Genomic DNA, 15171 nt, shown 5'->3' with positions numbered 1-15171 from the left:
AATCCAGTGTGATTTAAAATAGTCCACAAACTTGCTGGCGAGTTCCTAGAGTATTGTTTTGATTTTATTGGCAGAATCTGATAATTCAGATGTGAATTCACCAATGACACAAGCTGCTTTAGCAGCAGCTTGAGGACTTTAGGGGGAGGGATGGATAGGAACTGTTTGACAATAGTCAAACCTTGAACCAGACCCAGCTACAATTCCATCAAAACTTCAAGTATATGAACAACTAGTTGGGTTATGGTTTCCTGATATCACTGGAACCTACCACTGGTAATGTCTCTTGTATTTTCCACATTACAAAACTTCTAGCTTCAGTCTTGCATGCCTTTTGTTGTAACAGTGATCAAGAAATTTTTAACTTCTCTCAACTCTGGCCATGCTTACTGATTTCTCCATTCTACTATCTTAGTATATATATATATATATATATATATTTTTTTTTCTGAATATGGGCATTGGCCTGATAATTCCTTGCGCACCCAAATGTCCCAAAACATGGAGCATGGGTGAACAAGGAATACAGTATGAGGCCTACTGAGTAAAAGCAAAGTCCTGAAACAATATCTTATAACACTACAGTCATATATCACTACCTGAGGAATCAGTCTTTGGAGAGTTGAGTTAAAAAGCAAGCCTCTATAATCCTTGTGTATGTAAGAGCTCACAAAGAGGCTCTAAAGCTGCAAAATTTCCTCCGCAGAAAATCTCAACATATTTCAGTAAGAGTAGATTCAAGATATTCCTCCATAAAGACTCTTATCTGCAAGTGGAAACACCGTCTCCTCTTGCCTGGGGCAGGTAGGGTCACCAGTGCTTTCCCCATTTAAAGGTACACAATATAAGGGCTAGTCACCTTCAAAAAAAAAAAAAAAAAAAAAAAAAAAAGGAAAAACAGTTCCAAGATCTACATCCTCTGTATGACCGTCTGCCTCTATGGAAGCCTACAGTCACCCCCCCTGCCTTTTTTTAAAAATCAAAACACATTTCCTTTGTTGTAATGATAACCCATGCAAAGCAGTCAAACTGCATACCTGCACAATAGAAATCACAAAGCTGATCAGCTGAAAAGTGTTGTCAAGTGCCCAAAATAGGTTCTGGTTTTAGGCTTGCTTTTGAGGGGAGGCAGGGAGAAGGATAAGATATTTTCCCCTCTTTAAATGAGAGGGATCTTAGGTATTCTGGGTAACAATTTTAAGGAAAATGCTTCAGCCAAAAGTGACTGACTTTTGCCTCTTTGCCACTAAATAGCTGGTGCACTAATTTACTGCACCATCAGGAACAATCCTGCACGGGCTGGGTTTTGGTTATGGCTTAAATACGACTTAATGCAACGTCTCTCTCATTTCTCTACTGACTCCATGGGCTAAGTACCCAGCTTCTCTGCTGCCGCTTGTACGCATACTCCTCCCCTTTCATCACTTCCCTGCTTTCGTTTCCATGCAGGGGGAGGCGGGGACTCGTGCTAGGAAGAACTTTGGCCTCCCTTCTAGCCGGAGATCCCGGAAGCATTTCAACCCAGTACACAGCCCTTCTGGGTCACGGATGGCCTTTCAACCTCCTCCTCCAGTTCATCTCCCGTTCCTGTCCCCAATGCTACCGTTCTCCTCTGCTGGGAGAGTGCAGCTGGCTCTCCTGTTAGGCACCTGTGTGTTAGGGAGCAGCTACAGTCTGCAAGGTGAGTGCATGTGTCCAAGCATGTCTTGCTCCACCTCCTTTACCCTTTACGCTCTTTCCTTGCCGCAGAGCTTAATAAGTGCTGCCTGTCCCCACTTAGTCCCCTTCTGTCAGGGGCTGCATTAACCAGAACTCATTTCAAGGAAGTGTCTTCCCTGACTCTCACCAACCTTAAAATCCTCCCCGCAAAAGAGACTTGAAATACTGCCTTAATATGAATCCTCAACTGTGTGAAAACAAGGAAGAAAGGGCCTGTCTGCTCCCTTTTAAATACCTTTGACGGAACAAGCATCAAACTCTTAAACTTATTCCAACAGTTAGGTGAAACGAGCAATGTGAAGAGAGCAGCACCTCCCCACCTCCAACCTTTGGAAAAGTTAGATGAGAACTCCATGCCTTCACTGGCGCTAAAGTGCAAGCTGAAGACAGAATCCTCCTGGATTCCCCACAAAGTTCAGCTCTAGATCTGATGTTTGTGGGGTGGCCCAGTGGCTACTCAGTCAGACCGGTACCTAATTCTCAATGACTATTGTGATGCTGGGGAAGCTAGGGGAATTCCCTTCCTACTCCTCTTCCCTTCTTCCTGCCCCCAGCCCCAAATTTATTTCCTAGCTGTAAAGGTCTGGTAACTTCTCCACCCCGATGTATTTTCCCCTTCTCTACCTTTCTGAAGGTTTGCACAGTCATTTCTACATATGTTAACACAGTATTTACCCTGGGTCTGCCCCTCTGGGGAGGGGCTACTCCTTTCAGAGTTCCCTTAGTGAATCCTGGGTCATTTGATGCAAGTGAAAAGTGACAGACCTTGAATACTTTCAAAGGAGATTCCCCTGGTGGCCTGAAATCCTGCATGTAAAAACTGATGAACGAGACCAGATGCCAGGAGTGAATACTCAAATCTCACAACTCAAAGCGATACTCAGGAATGTCACTCAATAAAGTGCCATCAACCAACCCTGCATCTGATCTAAAGCAATAGCTTGAGCTGCAGTTGTCTTCAGTGAACCCTTTGCAGTGTAGATTCTCTAATGATTCTTTCACAATAAAACCTCTCTTTACAAAGTCTGTGTGCATTTACAAGACTTTCATAGGGCAGATCCAGTCTGGGTGGGCTGAGGGCGTTTTGTGCTGCTAGACTGATTCCTTTATGTGGTTAATCTGTCCCCATGCAGACGGGCCGTCTTTCAGATATCAGTATCTTTAGCAGCAGTGGTCCTGTAGTGTATTAAGAAAAGAGATTCCAACTCTGCTGCTTTATCCCGTGTGACCTAGAGTGAGTCACTTAGCCTTTCTGCCTCAGTTACTCCAGATGTAAAATGGAGATAATACTTATTTGTTTACCTCCTAGGAGAATAGAGAGAATTAGTGAATGGACTAAATTTTTCTCAGGGATAATTTCATTGATTTCCATGGAGTTACACCAGGAATAAGCTCAGTGTACTTACTCTGTGCAAAGGACTTTCAAGATATAAAGCACTGTCTAGGTGCTAGATATAATTATCAACCCTCTATTATCCCTCTTCCCCAGCATGCAAACATACCTCTAGCAAAGAATGTATGCACTCCAAGATTTTATTGTTACTATTTAATGTTCTATTGGATCACAACATCTCTCCTAGTTTTTGAAGATGATGGAAACATGGTACGACTGCCTGGCGGGAAGTTCCAAATGGGAACAAATTCACCTGATGGTAAAAATGAAGGGCCTCTCGAGGCGGTGACAGTGAAGTCATTTGCTATTGACAAATATCCTGTTACCAACCGGGATTTCAGGTAAGGCCCACACTTAGCATTTGCTTAGTTTGCAGAGAGTGGATGGCACAGGGTGATGGAGACTTTCACCTGTATGCTATTGGTCTGGGTAGCGACTGAAGCCATCTTTGCTGGGTTTATCTTTGTTGGCAGCCTCAGCAGAGAGGCCAGTGACTGATCACAGAGACTGAACCAATCTACAATGCCTAGAGGTGATCCCACCAGGTCCGAGTGAAGGTCCATTGGCAGAGCAGCATGTGAACTTGCACATCTACTGCCGGTGCTGTTCTATGGATTAAGGAAAACCAATTTGAATTTTCAAGGCTGAGAATCTCCCCATATTCATGATCACTCAACATTTCTGGAATATTATAAAATCCTGCTCTACATCTGTGGATCACTGCAGAAGGATGTTAACATTTTACTTTAGCAGTTTGCAATACAAATGGGTTTTCAAACACTCTGGAAGGCAAATATTTCTGTTGAGAAGAAATGATAAACAGAAAACTCACTTGTGGTTATTATATGTTAGTTAGCAAACAGGTCCTTTCCAGCTGTTTGGGGTTTTACATGGGTAACATACCAAAGCTTCGTATTTTATTTTGTACTGGATTTGTAAATACTTTGCTTTGTTGTTCTGTTATGAAACTGCAATATACTGCAGTCAGAGGATGGCTATTCCATTTTCCCATTGAAGTATGTTACTCTCCATAATGCAGAGTCATAGAAGTTGGGCCATCTAATGACTAGATTCTAGCTGTCCCTCTATTAATACTCAATTGCTTCCTATAATATATTTTATAAGGATTGTACAAAGCACTAGAACATGTATTGGAGGGACTATCCTGCATTGGCGCAGAGATTATTCTGATATCTTAATGAGTCCTTTTTGGACATGCTGCGAAGCTCATCTTGATTCTCAGCTATTTTGGGAGGCGATAGAACACAGATTGGGCGGGGTTATTCACTGCCCTGGATAATTAAATTTTGGGGACAGATTTGCAATAGTAGCAGTGGATTTAAGTGGTTGCATGTGACTTTTGTTCAATGTGAATTTTTGCAAAGTGAACTCACAGCTTAGAATGGGCACTTCGAGTAACTCGGCTGGCTTGGTTGGTTGGTTTGTCTTTTGGGTTGGTTTGTTTTAATAAATTAAATAAAGAAACTCTATAGATTTGTTTTTAAATATTAAAAAAAAATTCACATCAGTATAGCAGTTCCATGCAACCAATACAAACTGGGCCAGTTTCATCTCCAAACCTAACTCCATTGAGCTGACTGGATTTACACCAGGGATGGATTTACACCAGGGGCTCAATAGACTATAAATGGTGTGAATAGCTCTTGTAAATTGCATTTACTTTTATCAACTTACTGTGCATGTGATGTTAACCTTGTGGGAATGCTACCCAGAGACCTATATCTGACCTGTTCACACCAGGGAGTTTGTTCGAGAAAAGAAATATAAAACGGAAGCAGAAGCCTTCGGCTGGAGCTTTGTCTTTGAGGATTTTGTATCCGAAGAGCTGAAAAAAAAAGTGACCCAAAAACTGGAGGTAAAGTCCATTTGGAGTGTGTAAAGTGACATGAACAATGTTATGGGGTTGATTCACGATGGTGAAAAGAGGGCTGTGGTGTTTGTCCTCAGAACAGAGTGGTGTCAGGATGGTGGAATAAATACAAGCAGAGCCATACCTGAAAAGTCTACCGTTTATTGTTATGGCCTTATGTGAAGAAAGGAGGCGTTAACTTCAGCTCTAGCCAAGTGCCCAGAAGAAGGGATGCAAGCCTTTGGAAAGCTTAGGCTCCACACCCCAGGGAGTAGGAGGGAATTGGACTCACTGGGGAGTTTTTCACTTTATTTTCTGACCATGTTACCTTATTTGTTTATCTTGCTATAAACATTAACCCCTGAGGGGAAGACCTTGTTGATTGCAATGGGTATTTTTTTTTCCTGCTGAATATTACCACCAGGTAACAACTGGTTTAATATTTTGGCTTTTTCCCTGCCTGATTCTGCTCCCATTGAAACCAAGAGCAAAACTCCTGTTGACTCCAATAAGAGCAGGATTGTGCCTTACGTGATTTAAGGCCCCAGTTTGTAGCCTACTTTGGACTCTTTGCAGAGTGTGCAGTAGGATCTGCTAGGCGAGTATGGAGAGAGCAAGGCATCTCCTCATATTTATTCATCAGAACTGAAAACAGGAAAGCCTACATTTTTAAAGGAGTTTTTTAAATCCTGAATTTTCTTTTTAAAATCAGATGCCCCCTGTACTGTATTTATGAGCTTTATAGAAATGTCTTTAAAATGAACCAGCTGCTCATATCCAGCCACAGAATCTAACCATACCATACCCAACTCAAAAATACTCTGCCTTACTCCGCATGCTGTGAAAGGGGTTAAGCACTGAGAGTCAAGGCTTGGGGATGATTAGATGGCAGGATTGTGTTTTTTAATCTGGTCTCTTTTCTTTTTCTTAGTCTGCCCCTTGGTGGTTGCCGATTGACAATGCATTTTGGCGACAGGTGAGCAGTCCTTCGAAGGAGCGAATTGCAATCCCATAGGGCTTCAGAGACTATCTGCTTATGGGCTGAACTTCAGTGGGGAAAAGAAACAGCATTAATTACAACATTAGCGATTCCACTCACATAAAAGGAGGAAATTGAGAGTTAAGCGCAGAGGCTGTGATTTTCAGAGGAGTCTCCGGGAACTAGATGTTCAAATCTCCCATTGCAATTTACTAGGCGGTGGGTGCCTAATTCCCTTAGGCTTATTTGAAAATCCATAGCAGAGTAACTGGCAAAAGAAGTGGTAATCAGAAGGGCTGATGACCAGCAGTTGAGGGCACTGGCTGCCCTCCCGGCTGTGCACTGTTCTTGTCCATTTTGTTTATATATTTAGGGGGCATTGCGATTGGGGAGTTCTGCCAGCTACCTGGAAGTGATGACAAGCCACAGTTGATCTGCAGACCTGTTTGAGATCATTGTCTAGGGATAAACTCCACTATCAGCCATGCCTTTCTAGCAGAGTAGATAGAACTGGTGTCTGTGTGTTACGCAAGTCTCTGAGGTTCTGTCCTTAACTGAGACAGATGCATATCCTCCAGTCTTTAGTTAGATTGATTTCTACTAAGTAGTCAAAGGCAAGGTGCACTGTACCATGTAGAAAAGGATGCATTTCCAAATCATGCGGAAGTTCAGGGTATGACCTTCTATACATTCACGTGAGGCAGGCTGGGCCAGTATTTCGACCACTAACCTAATACTTGGGTTCAATTCCTTCCTCTGCCACAGACTATCTTAGCTTAATATTTATCATTTGTACCCTCCCTCCTTCCAGAAAGTTGTCTTGGGCTAATGAAAGTTTTTGGTGTTTAAAAAAAAAATGTGTCCCCAGATTTTTCTCACCCCCTCCCAGATTTCAAAGGTGTTGCCACCTTAGCTGACAAGCCATTGAACTATACAAATATCCCACAGGTAGAAGTACCTGAAGTCCAAGATTCTTGTATATTTCAGTGGCCTTACAGATAGGCAGAGCAAAGTGGGTGGTGGATGCTCAGGGCAGTATAGATGGTGTGTCTAATCATAGGCCTACCAGACTCTGTACTGTTTCCTGTTGTTGGGTTTATTTTACATAAAGTTGTTATGGCTCAGTGAAAACCTGTTAAATGAAATTCTCCTCAGCCAGCAGGTCCAGGATCTGGGATAAAAACCAAGCTGGACTACCCAGTGCTACACGTGAGCTGGAATGATGCACAGGCATATTGCAAGTGGAAAGGGAAGAGACTCCCTACTGAGGCAGAGTGGGAATTTGCTGCAAGGGGAGGACTAGAGAGTATGTAAGAAAAGCTCTTTGAACTGATCTCTTTCAAACCAAACTAAGTCATCAAATAATTATAATTGATTCTATGGTGGGATGGCAGGGGCCAGGACTCGATGACCCAGGAGAGGACTTGTATTCCTAAATAATGAAATCCTACCAGACTCAAAGCTCTACCTTCCCCTCTGCTGGGGGTTCTGGTCTCCGTAGGGAGATGTGGATGGAAGTCAGATTAGATGATCTGATGGTCCTTTTTGGCCTTAAAACCCATGACTCTATGAAATAGGTACATGAATACATTTTGGAGCCATCTCTCTGATTAAAGCTCTGGGGGCCAAATTCTCTTCTCAGTAACGAGAGCTGGGTCTGGTCCTTAACGTTCATGCTTTGCCGTGCATTCCGCCAGGGATAATGGGCAGTCCTGGAGTTGGCTGGATAGCATTAGTTGTTCAGTTATGAGGCATGGTCCTGAGAAGTGAACTTGGCTTGATCCTCTTACAAATGAGACATGAACATCAAAGCTTGTGGAACTCACTGCAACAGGATGCCATTGAGGCCACGGGTGAAATCCTGGCCCCGTTGTAGTCAAACGGGAGTTTTGTCACTGACTTCGATGGAGCCCAGACTTTGCCCCAAGAGTTTAGGAAGATTCACAGAGGGATTGGATGTTTATAGGGATAACAAGAATATCCAGAGTTATAATAGTTAATGCAAAACTTAAAAGAAGAGTATGGGAAGGGATTTAAAAAACCTCCTGCTGCAAGGTTTAAACCAACCTCTATTTGAGAATGAGATGTGACCTGCATGTGGGGCAGATGATTTCCCATCTGCCTACGTGGAGTTTCTTGCATCTTCCTTTGGGGCATCTGGTGCTGGCCACTGTCAGAGACCGGATACTGGACCAGGTGGACCCATGGGTCTGATCAAGTCTGTCAATGCCTGTGTTCCCACAGTTTTTTTGTAAGGGAAGAGACATTAGCTCTGACATCCGGGTCAAATACCAGCTCCAAATTTAATGTCCAACCTAAAAATTCCCCCTGCATTTTCAATCAGGTACGATATTCCTCTTCACTTCACAGCAGTATGAAGTCGGCAGTGTCCTACTCCAGAGGCAGCTGCGTTTTAGTGGTGGATGAATTGATCCCCATGTGTAGGTCATGTCTGTAAATCACTATGCGCAGAAGCTGTGATTTTATTTTTTTCCAGAGGAGTCTACGGGAATTAGATGTTCAAATCTCCCATTGCAATTTACTAGGCGGTGGGTGCCTAATTCCCTTAGGCTCCTTTGAAAATCCCTGCCAGAATAACTGGCGAAAGGAGTGGTAATCAGAAGGGCTGATGACCAGCAGTTGAGGGCACTGGCTGCCCTCCCGGCTGTGCACTGTGTCCTTTAGAGTTAAAATGATGTTTCTTTTTAAAACCAATGCATGGTTTCCTTTTGAACATAAGAATGTCCATATTGGGCAGACCAATGGTCCATCTAGCCCAGTATCCTGTCTTCCGACAGTGGCTGGTGCTAGATGCTTCAGAGGGAATGAACAGATCAGGGGAATTTATCAAGTGATCTTTCCCCTGTCATCCAGCCCCAGTTTGTGGCAGTCAGAGGTTTAGGGACACTCAAAGCATGGGGTTGTGTCCCTGAGTGTCTTGGCTAATAGTCACTTCCTTATTTACTTTCTCCACACCAGTCATGATTTTATAGACCTCTATCATATCTCCCCTTAGTCGTCTCTTTTCTAAGATGAACAGTCCCAGTCTTTTTAACCTCTCCTCATATGGAAGCTGTTCCAAACCCTTAACCATTTTTGTTGCCCTTTTTCCAATTCTAATGTATCTTTTTTTGAGATGGGGTGACCAAACTGCATACAGTCCTCAAGGTGTTGGCATACTGTGGATTTATATAGTGGCATTATAATATTTTCCATCTTGTTATCTATCCCTCTCTTACTGGTTCCTAATATTCTTTTAGCTTTTTTGACTGGTGCTGTACATTGACCAGATGTTTTCAAAGAACTATCCACAATGACTCGTAGCTCAAGAAAGATCTTGAACAGCTAATTTAGACTCCCATCATTTTATGTATAGTTGGGATTATGTTTTCCTGTATGCATCAGTTTGCATTTATCAACATTGAATTTCATCTGCCATTTTGTTGCCCAGTCACCCCGTTTTGTCTGATCCCTTTGGCACTCTTTGCAGTCAGCTTTGGACTTAACTATCTTGAGTAATTTTGTATTGTCTGCAAATTTTGCCATCTCATTGTTTATACCTTTTGCCAGACCATGTATGCATATGTTGAACAGCACTGGTCCCCGTACATCAGTGAGAAAGGGTAAAGTTGACAGTTCCTACTGGTGTCCTGGTTTGAACAGGAAGGAAATAATTGGTCCCACCTCTTCTTTTTTGACAGGCAGAGTATATCCTTGGGGGAACAAGTTTCAACCAAATCGTACAAATCTCTGGCAGGTAGGGTCTTAATACCATCATGTCTGTGATGGGTTGCCTTGATGGCTTATTGATGAAGAAAAATGTCCTAAAGTGACCTAAGGAAACATTTAGCTAGTAAATCATACTGACTTATCTTCAAGATATTGAACCTCAGCTGGTAGGGCTGTCAGGTCAGTTGTTAAATTTGCCACCATTTTACTCTCTCCCCTCACTTCCAGGATATAGAATTTAAAGGTAATATTTATCCATAAATATTTAATATTTAACCAGAATAAATAAATAAATTGACGCCTTGCAAAGCGTCAATCTCACCCAACTCTCTACGGCGGAAGCAGAATCCAGATTCCTCAACATTTGCGGCTGTTGAGGTTCAGAGTTTCATGGGGGAGGGATCTCCCTCTTTAGCACTTTGAATGGTTGAGCTATCGCTTGGTCATATTAAAGTATCTTCACATTATGTAATTTACGACTGTTAGACAGTTTCTGTTATTTTAAGCATGACGAGGTTCTGTAAAGCGCAAGCCCTTTTGCTCCTTTCTATGCCATCCTGGGTGAGGGTTTTTTTTTTTTTTTTCTCAAAGTAAAATCCTCTCTTCACACAGGGAATCTTCCCAAAGGTCGATACGGCAGAAGATGGTTACCATGGTGTTTCCCCAGTGAATGCATTCTCTCCTCAGAACAACTATGGTATGGGCTAGTAGGCACCTTTGCCCCAATTTGCAAATGAATTCTTTTGTTAATTTCAATTTAGAAATAATAAATTAAAGTCTCAAGATTATAGCGGGAATTTAAAACCTAAACTGACATTGAGTTTCTTGGCATCTAGATACGATGATGCTGGGCACATTGAGATTTCTGAATGCTATTTAAATTGGCTGATGTTGACATGATACATTTTAAGGCAACAAGCACAACATTGCATGCAATGATTTATAATAATGATACTTGATCACTTTTTGCCCTTCTGTAATGCCTTTCATCTGAGAATCTCAAAGCACTTTATTAATATTCTCTAATTAAGCTTCACAATGCCCTTTTGAGGGTAAGCAAGCATTATTACCCCACTAAATAGATGGTCACAGTGAAGTTTAGTGATTTGCCCAATGTCACGGTGAGTGTGTATTAGAGCTGGGAATACAACCCAGAGCTTCTGATTCCTGGTTACCTGCTCTAGCCATTAGACCATCCTCTTCTGATGGCATCTTAAACAACCCTCACTGCACCAAAGTGCTTCCAAAAGGGCTTTGTATTGACAGTGTATGTGTCCTCCTATGGATCCTGATGAGCAATTTCTATATCTCAGGGCTCTATGACCTGTTAGGAAACACCTGGGAATGGACTGCATCAGAGTATCAACCTCCTGGACCCATGTCAAGGCAGCGTGCTCAGAAAATGCACGTCCTGCGAGGTGCATCTTGGATTGACACAGTAGATGGATCGGCCAATCACAAAGCTCGTGTTACTACTAGGTAGGTTTACTTACTGTTGTGGCCAAGTGCTATTTTGCACCACATTGGGGGGCTTATAGTAACTTAACCTTTACTACATAGATATATTTCAAATGATTTGCTATTTTATTTTTGCTATTTAATAATTATTTACTTTTAACTAATGTGAAGACTTCATTATTATTATTATTAATAAATCCCCAAACACTTCTCAAATTCTATGTGGACAGCAGCCAACTCTGGAATGAAGGCTGGATGCCAGCTAGTATATAACACCCAATACAACAGTGTGAGAAGGAAGGGAAAATAACATAAGGATAGAATTATAACAATAAAGTGTAATTAATGTTGGGAAATAATGTTCATCTGTTTTAAATCATACAGACAAACTCATTTTTGTCATCGATTATGTAAATTACATAATTTCTAAATAATGAAATTGCTTTGCCTTCCTTCTCCATATTAATTGTCAGAAGATATCACTTAAAAAGCCCGGTGGAGGAACTGCATCACTCATCAGCCCCTTTGCAGCAATTCTGTACGTTAAGGGCAATATTTTTCCAAATGCTCTGCTCCCATTTAGACCCCTAATTTAAAGGGCCAGGTTTTTTTCATTAGCGCAGTATGTTGATGGTTGAGTTATTCTGAAAATCTGGCCACTTACTTAGCTGCCTAAATTGGAGCCGGGCTCTTTGAAAATGGCCCCATGTTTCAGTATCACTTTAGGCTTGGATGCCTTTCCGGAAGATGTGCTTTAGTCAAAGACAGGTTAGTGGGCTCAAAACAGGGCTAACTATGGCCTGTGTCATTGAGGGGGTCAGATTAGAGGATCTAATGGTCCCTCCTGGCCTTAAAATCTATGACTGAATCTACATAGGAGGTTTTTGTCCTTTCCTAGGATGGGTAACACACCGGACTCCGCCTCGGATAACCTGGGTTTCCGCTGTGCTGCCCACATCCCGAGTCAGAAAACCAGGAAAACGGAGAGTAAAAAAGAGCTGTGATGACATCACGTATCGGAATGGTCCGGAGACATTTTCTCCTGTGGAGATGCCAGCGATTCCCTGCAGCTGTGTTGGATTGAAGTTTGGCCAATTTTAAAAATAAACATTTGCTACTAATGTTCAGTGTCAGAGTGGAGGCTTTAGACATTGAGGGTGGTTTTGTCCAGTTGTCTCCATTCTTTTTGACTTTTTAAGAAGATGCTGCTGCTCTCTCCCCGTGGGCCCAGTCCTGCAAACACGTACACACGTGAGTAGTCCCAGGGAGACGGATGAGGCTGCCCATGAGTCAACTCTTGCAGCCTTTGCTTAGGCTCTTACATGGCTAAAATTCCCTTTGGAAAAAAACTGGGAGTTTTGCTTGAATAAGGAGTGCAGGACTTGGCTCCATAGGAGTAAGAACTACTTGTGTGAGTAAGGGTTGCACTTGTTCCTGCTGGTGACCAAGAGAGACAGGTGTGGGCTGAGTCAGAAACTCCTGAGTTCTAATCCCAGCTCTGACTCAGACACACTTTGCATTTGCTACACTACACTCTCTTCCCCCTATAATTCTCCATGGTCACAGCTCCACCTGCACCAGTGTACACTAACCACTGGTATTACAATCATGGCTCTGAGCACTGTTCCACAACACAGTGTCTAGAATCACAGAAATGTAGGGTTGGAAGGGACTTTGAGAGATCATCTAGTCCAGCCCCCAGCACTGAGGCAGGACCAAGTAAACTTAGACCATCCCTGACCGGTCTTTGTCTAACCTGTTCTTAAAAACTTCCACCACCTCCCTAGGAAGCCTGTTTTGAGAGCTTCACTGTTCTTAGGGTTAGACAGTTGTATTCACAGTAAATAACCTAAATGTCCCAGGCCCGTGCCAATGACTAGCCTCCACAAACATTCCCAGGGTTGCTATCATCACCCATGCTGCAGTGATGGGAAATTTTAGGAAGCAAGTGCATTGTAGACACAGCCCAGAAGACCTGAGGCTGTCACTTGTGGCCAGATTGTCAAAGATGCAGATGGCATCTAATGGGATTTTCAGAAACACCCAGGCATCTGATACCTGTTGATTTAATTCCCATTTTAAAATCAAACTTCCATTGGTTTAAAGGCACCTATCTCCATCTTTAAGTGCCTAAATACCTCTGACAATCTGCCCCTTAACCTCAGCTCTACCTCAGTTTCCCCACCTCGAAAATAGGGATAATAAAACATAGTTACCTCACAGGGATAGTGGGAGGATGAATTACTTAGTGTCTGTAAAGCATTTGAATATAAATGCTAAGCATTAAGGCTGAGATTTACAAAAGGGGGTGAGCTAACGGCATTAGACATCTAACTCCCATTAGGTGCCCAACTCCCACTGTCTGCCAATGCCTTAGACCCCTTTGCAAATCCCAGCCTAATACTATGTTGCTTGATAGTAAGAATACCATAGGCACCAGCTTAACAATGCAACGTCCCACCAGCTAAGTAAAATGAAGCCTATTTATTGACATGTAAACAGTTTACAAAACCATGTACAGATGCACTGATCAAATAGACATAAATAAACTGAAGCCCTTGACCATTTTGACCAATGTGAGGTCTGTGTATTAGCCCTATATCTTTTAAAATGTCTCCTAAATACACATGCAGTATACAGGTCACCGTTAGCTGCAATGTGCATTTTCCGTCACTCAAGGGCTGTTTAAAAACTCAGCCCAAGGTGTAGATGCATAAAATGAATTGCTACTCTTCAACATAGTGCATTAAAGCTTTGGAAACAAAACATCTGTCACGCTTAAGGCGTCATTTATAGATTGACTGGTTATAATAGCAGTAACTAAGGCTGGCAGGGATAATGGCATAATGGAATCTGTTGGCTAGGAAGAGTGCTATGTGAGATGCTAGTCACCCTTCAGAATATGCCCCATCGACGATGGAAGGAGTCAATCAAGTCCATTAAGATGAAGGCTCTGATTGCTGTTTTCACACACTGTTTCACATGTTTTTGCCGTTTGGGGGATTTGGACAGGTCCACTTTTTCCTACTGACACAAATTTGAGGGTGGTGGTTTTGTCACAGCTTCTCTCTTTATTTTCAGGGTTTGGTGGACAAGCAGGCAGGGAAGGTTTCCTCAGCTTGTATTAAAGGCTGAGTTATAAATTGCCAATTGTACTACAGCCTGGGGGGTGGGGGGGAAAAGACATTTTTTCTTAATAGAGTAGAAAATGTGTTAGCCCCAAAGCTAAATGAAGCGAGAGCTCAGTGGATAATACCTAGCCTTTATACAGCACTTTTCATCAGTCGCTCTCAAAGCACCTTACAAGCGAGGTCAGTATCATTAGCCTCATTTTACAGATGGCAAAACAGGCAGTGAACACTCATCTTTGCAGTGCGGCACCCAAACCAGGGTATTCGTGCCCTGAAAGACTTGATTTTCGAAAGTGATGTGGGATAAGCCATCTTACCTTAAGGTCCTGCCGGTGAAGGCTGGGCCCAGAAGCTTGGAAACATGGGTCTCTAATAGCAACATCCGCCTTGTAAAAACAAAGCTTGACCAGCTTCTTCATGTGGTTTTTAACCTCAGTCAATTGAATGTAACTGGTTAGTATTTTGCAAGCATCCCATTGGTGGAGCTGCTTTCCACACCCCTGCCTCTCACCTTCACTCCTCCTCTCCCTGAACTTGCTGACATCGCACTGATTTATTTTTTACCCAGCTCCCCATCTAATTTAGATTCCCTCCTGCTGCTGTGACCCCACTGCTTACCTTGGCCTGATGGTGTTCGATTGTGCCCCAAACTCATTATCTTTGCCTTTACCTTGCCTCTAACAATTCAACGGCCAATCTACCATCGTCCCAGAACAGGTCGTGCCCACTACCAAATGAAAGCGAGGCTTTGAAACCTCAGGCTGGTCTGGGCCAGACACCGAGGCCCCAATCTGGCAAGTTGCTTCCCAAGGGTGATCCTCTGCGCCCACGTGGAGTTCCACTGACTGCACTGGAGCAGGTGCAAAGGTTTGCCTAGATGTAAGCAGGAGGG

The 15171-nt window shown here is 42.8% G+C and overlaps 1 protein-coding gene across 2 annotated transcripts; it reads left to right on the top strand.

The window, feature by feature from the left end:
• Positions 1-1503: 1503 nt before the first annotated feature.
• Positions 1504-12269, top strand: SUMF2 (sulfatase modifying factor 2). 2 transcript variants are annotated; one of them, XM_065418253.1, is made up of 9 exons: positions 1504-1681; positions 3300-3453; positions 4874-4988; positions 5914-5958; positions 7117-7267; positions 9663-9718; positions 10303-10387; positions 11004-11169; positions 12047-12269. In XM_065418253.1, the coding sequence occupies exons 1-9, from the start codon at positions 1549-1551 to the stop codon at positions 12150-12152; spliced, it is 1011 nt and encodes a 336-aa protein (XP_065274325.1). In that variant the 5' UTR covers positions 1504-1548; the 3' UTR covers positions 12153-12269. The 2 variants fall into 2 exon arrangements, with proteins under 2 accessions (XP_065274325.1, XP_065274326.1); XM_065418254.1 differs by lacking the exons at positions 7117-7267; positions 9663-9718.
• The last annotated feature ends 2902 nt before the right edge of the window (positions 12270-15171 follow it).

The sequence above is a fragment of the Emys orbicularis genome, chromosome 17 (genome assembly GCF_028017835.1).
Source record: "Emys orbicularis isolate rEmyOrb1 chromosome 17, rEmyOrb1.hap1, whole genome shotgun sequence".
Lineage (NCBI taxonomy): Eukaryota > Metazoa > Chordata > Testudines > Emydidae > Emys > Emys orbicularis.
Note: the sequence above shows the minus strand (reverse complement) of the source record. Positions and strands in the feature narration are given on the sequence as shown.

What these genes read in the sequence shown, in the direction of transcription:
- SUMF2 (XM_065418253.1), top strand. Translation starts at nt 1,549, where the DNA reads ATGGCCTTTCAACCTCCTCCTCCAGTTCATCTCCCGTTCCTGTCCCCA. An exon ending in GTTACCAACCGGGATTTCAG is followed by an intron (nt 3,454 to 4,873) that starts GTAAGGCCCACA and finishes TGTTCACACCAG; the next exon opens with GGAGTTTGTTCGAGAAAAGA. An exon ending in CTCTCCTCAGAACAACTATG is followed by an intron (nt 10,388 to 11,003) that starts GTATGGGCTAGT and finishes TCTATATCTCAG; the next exon opens with GGCTCTATGACCTGTTAGGA.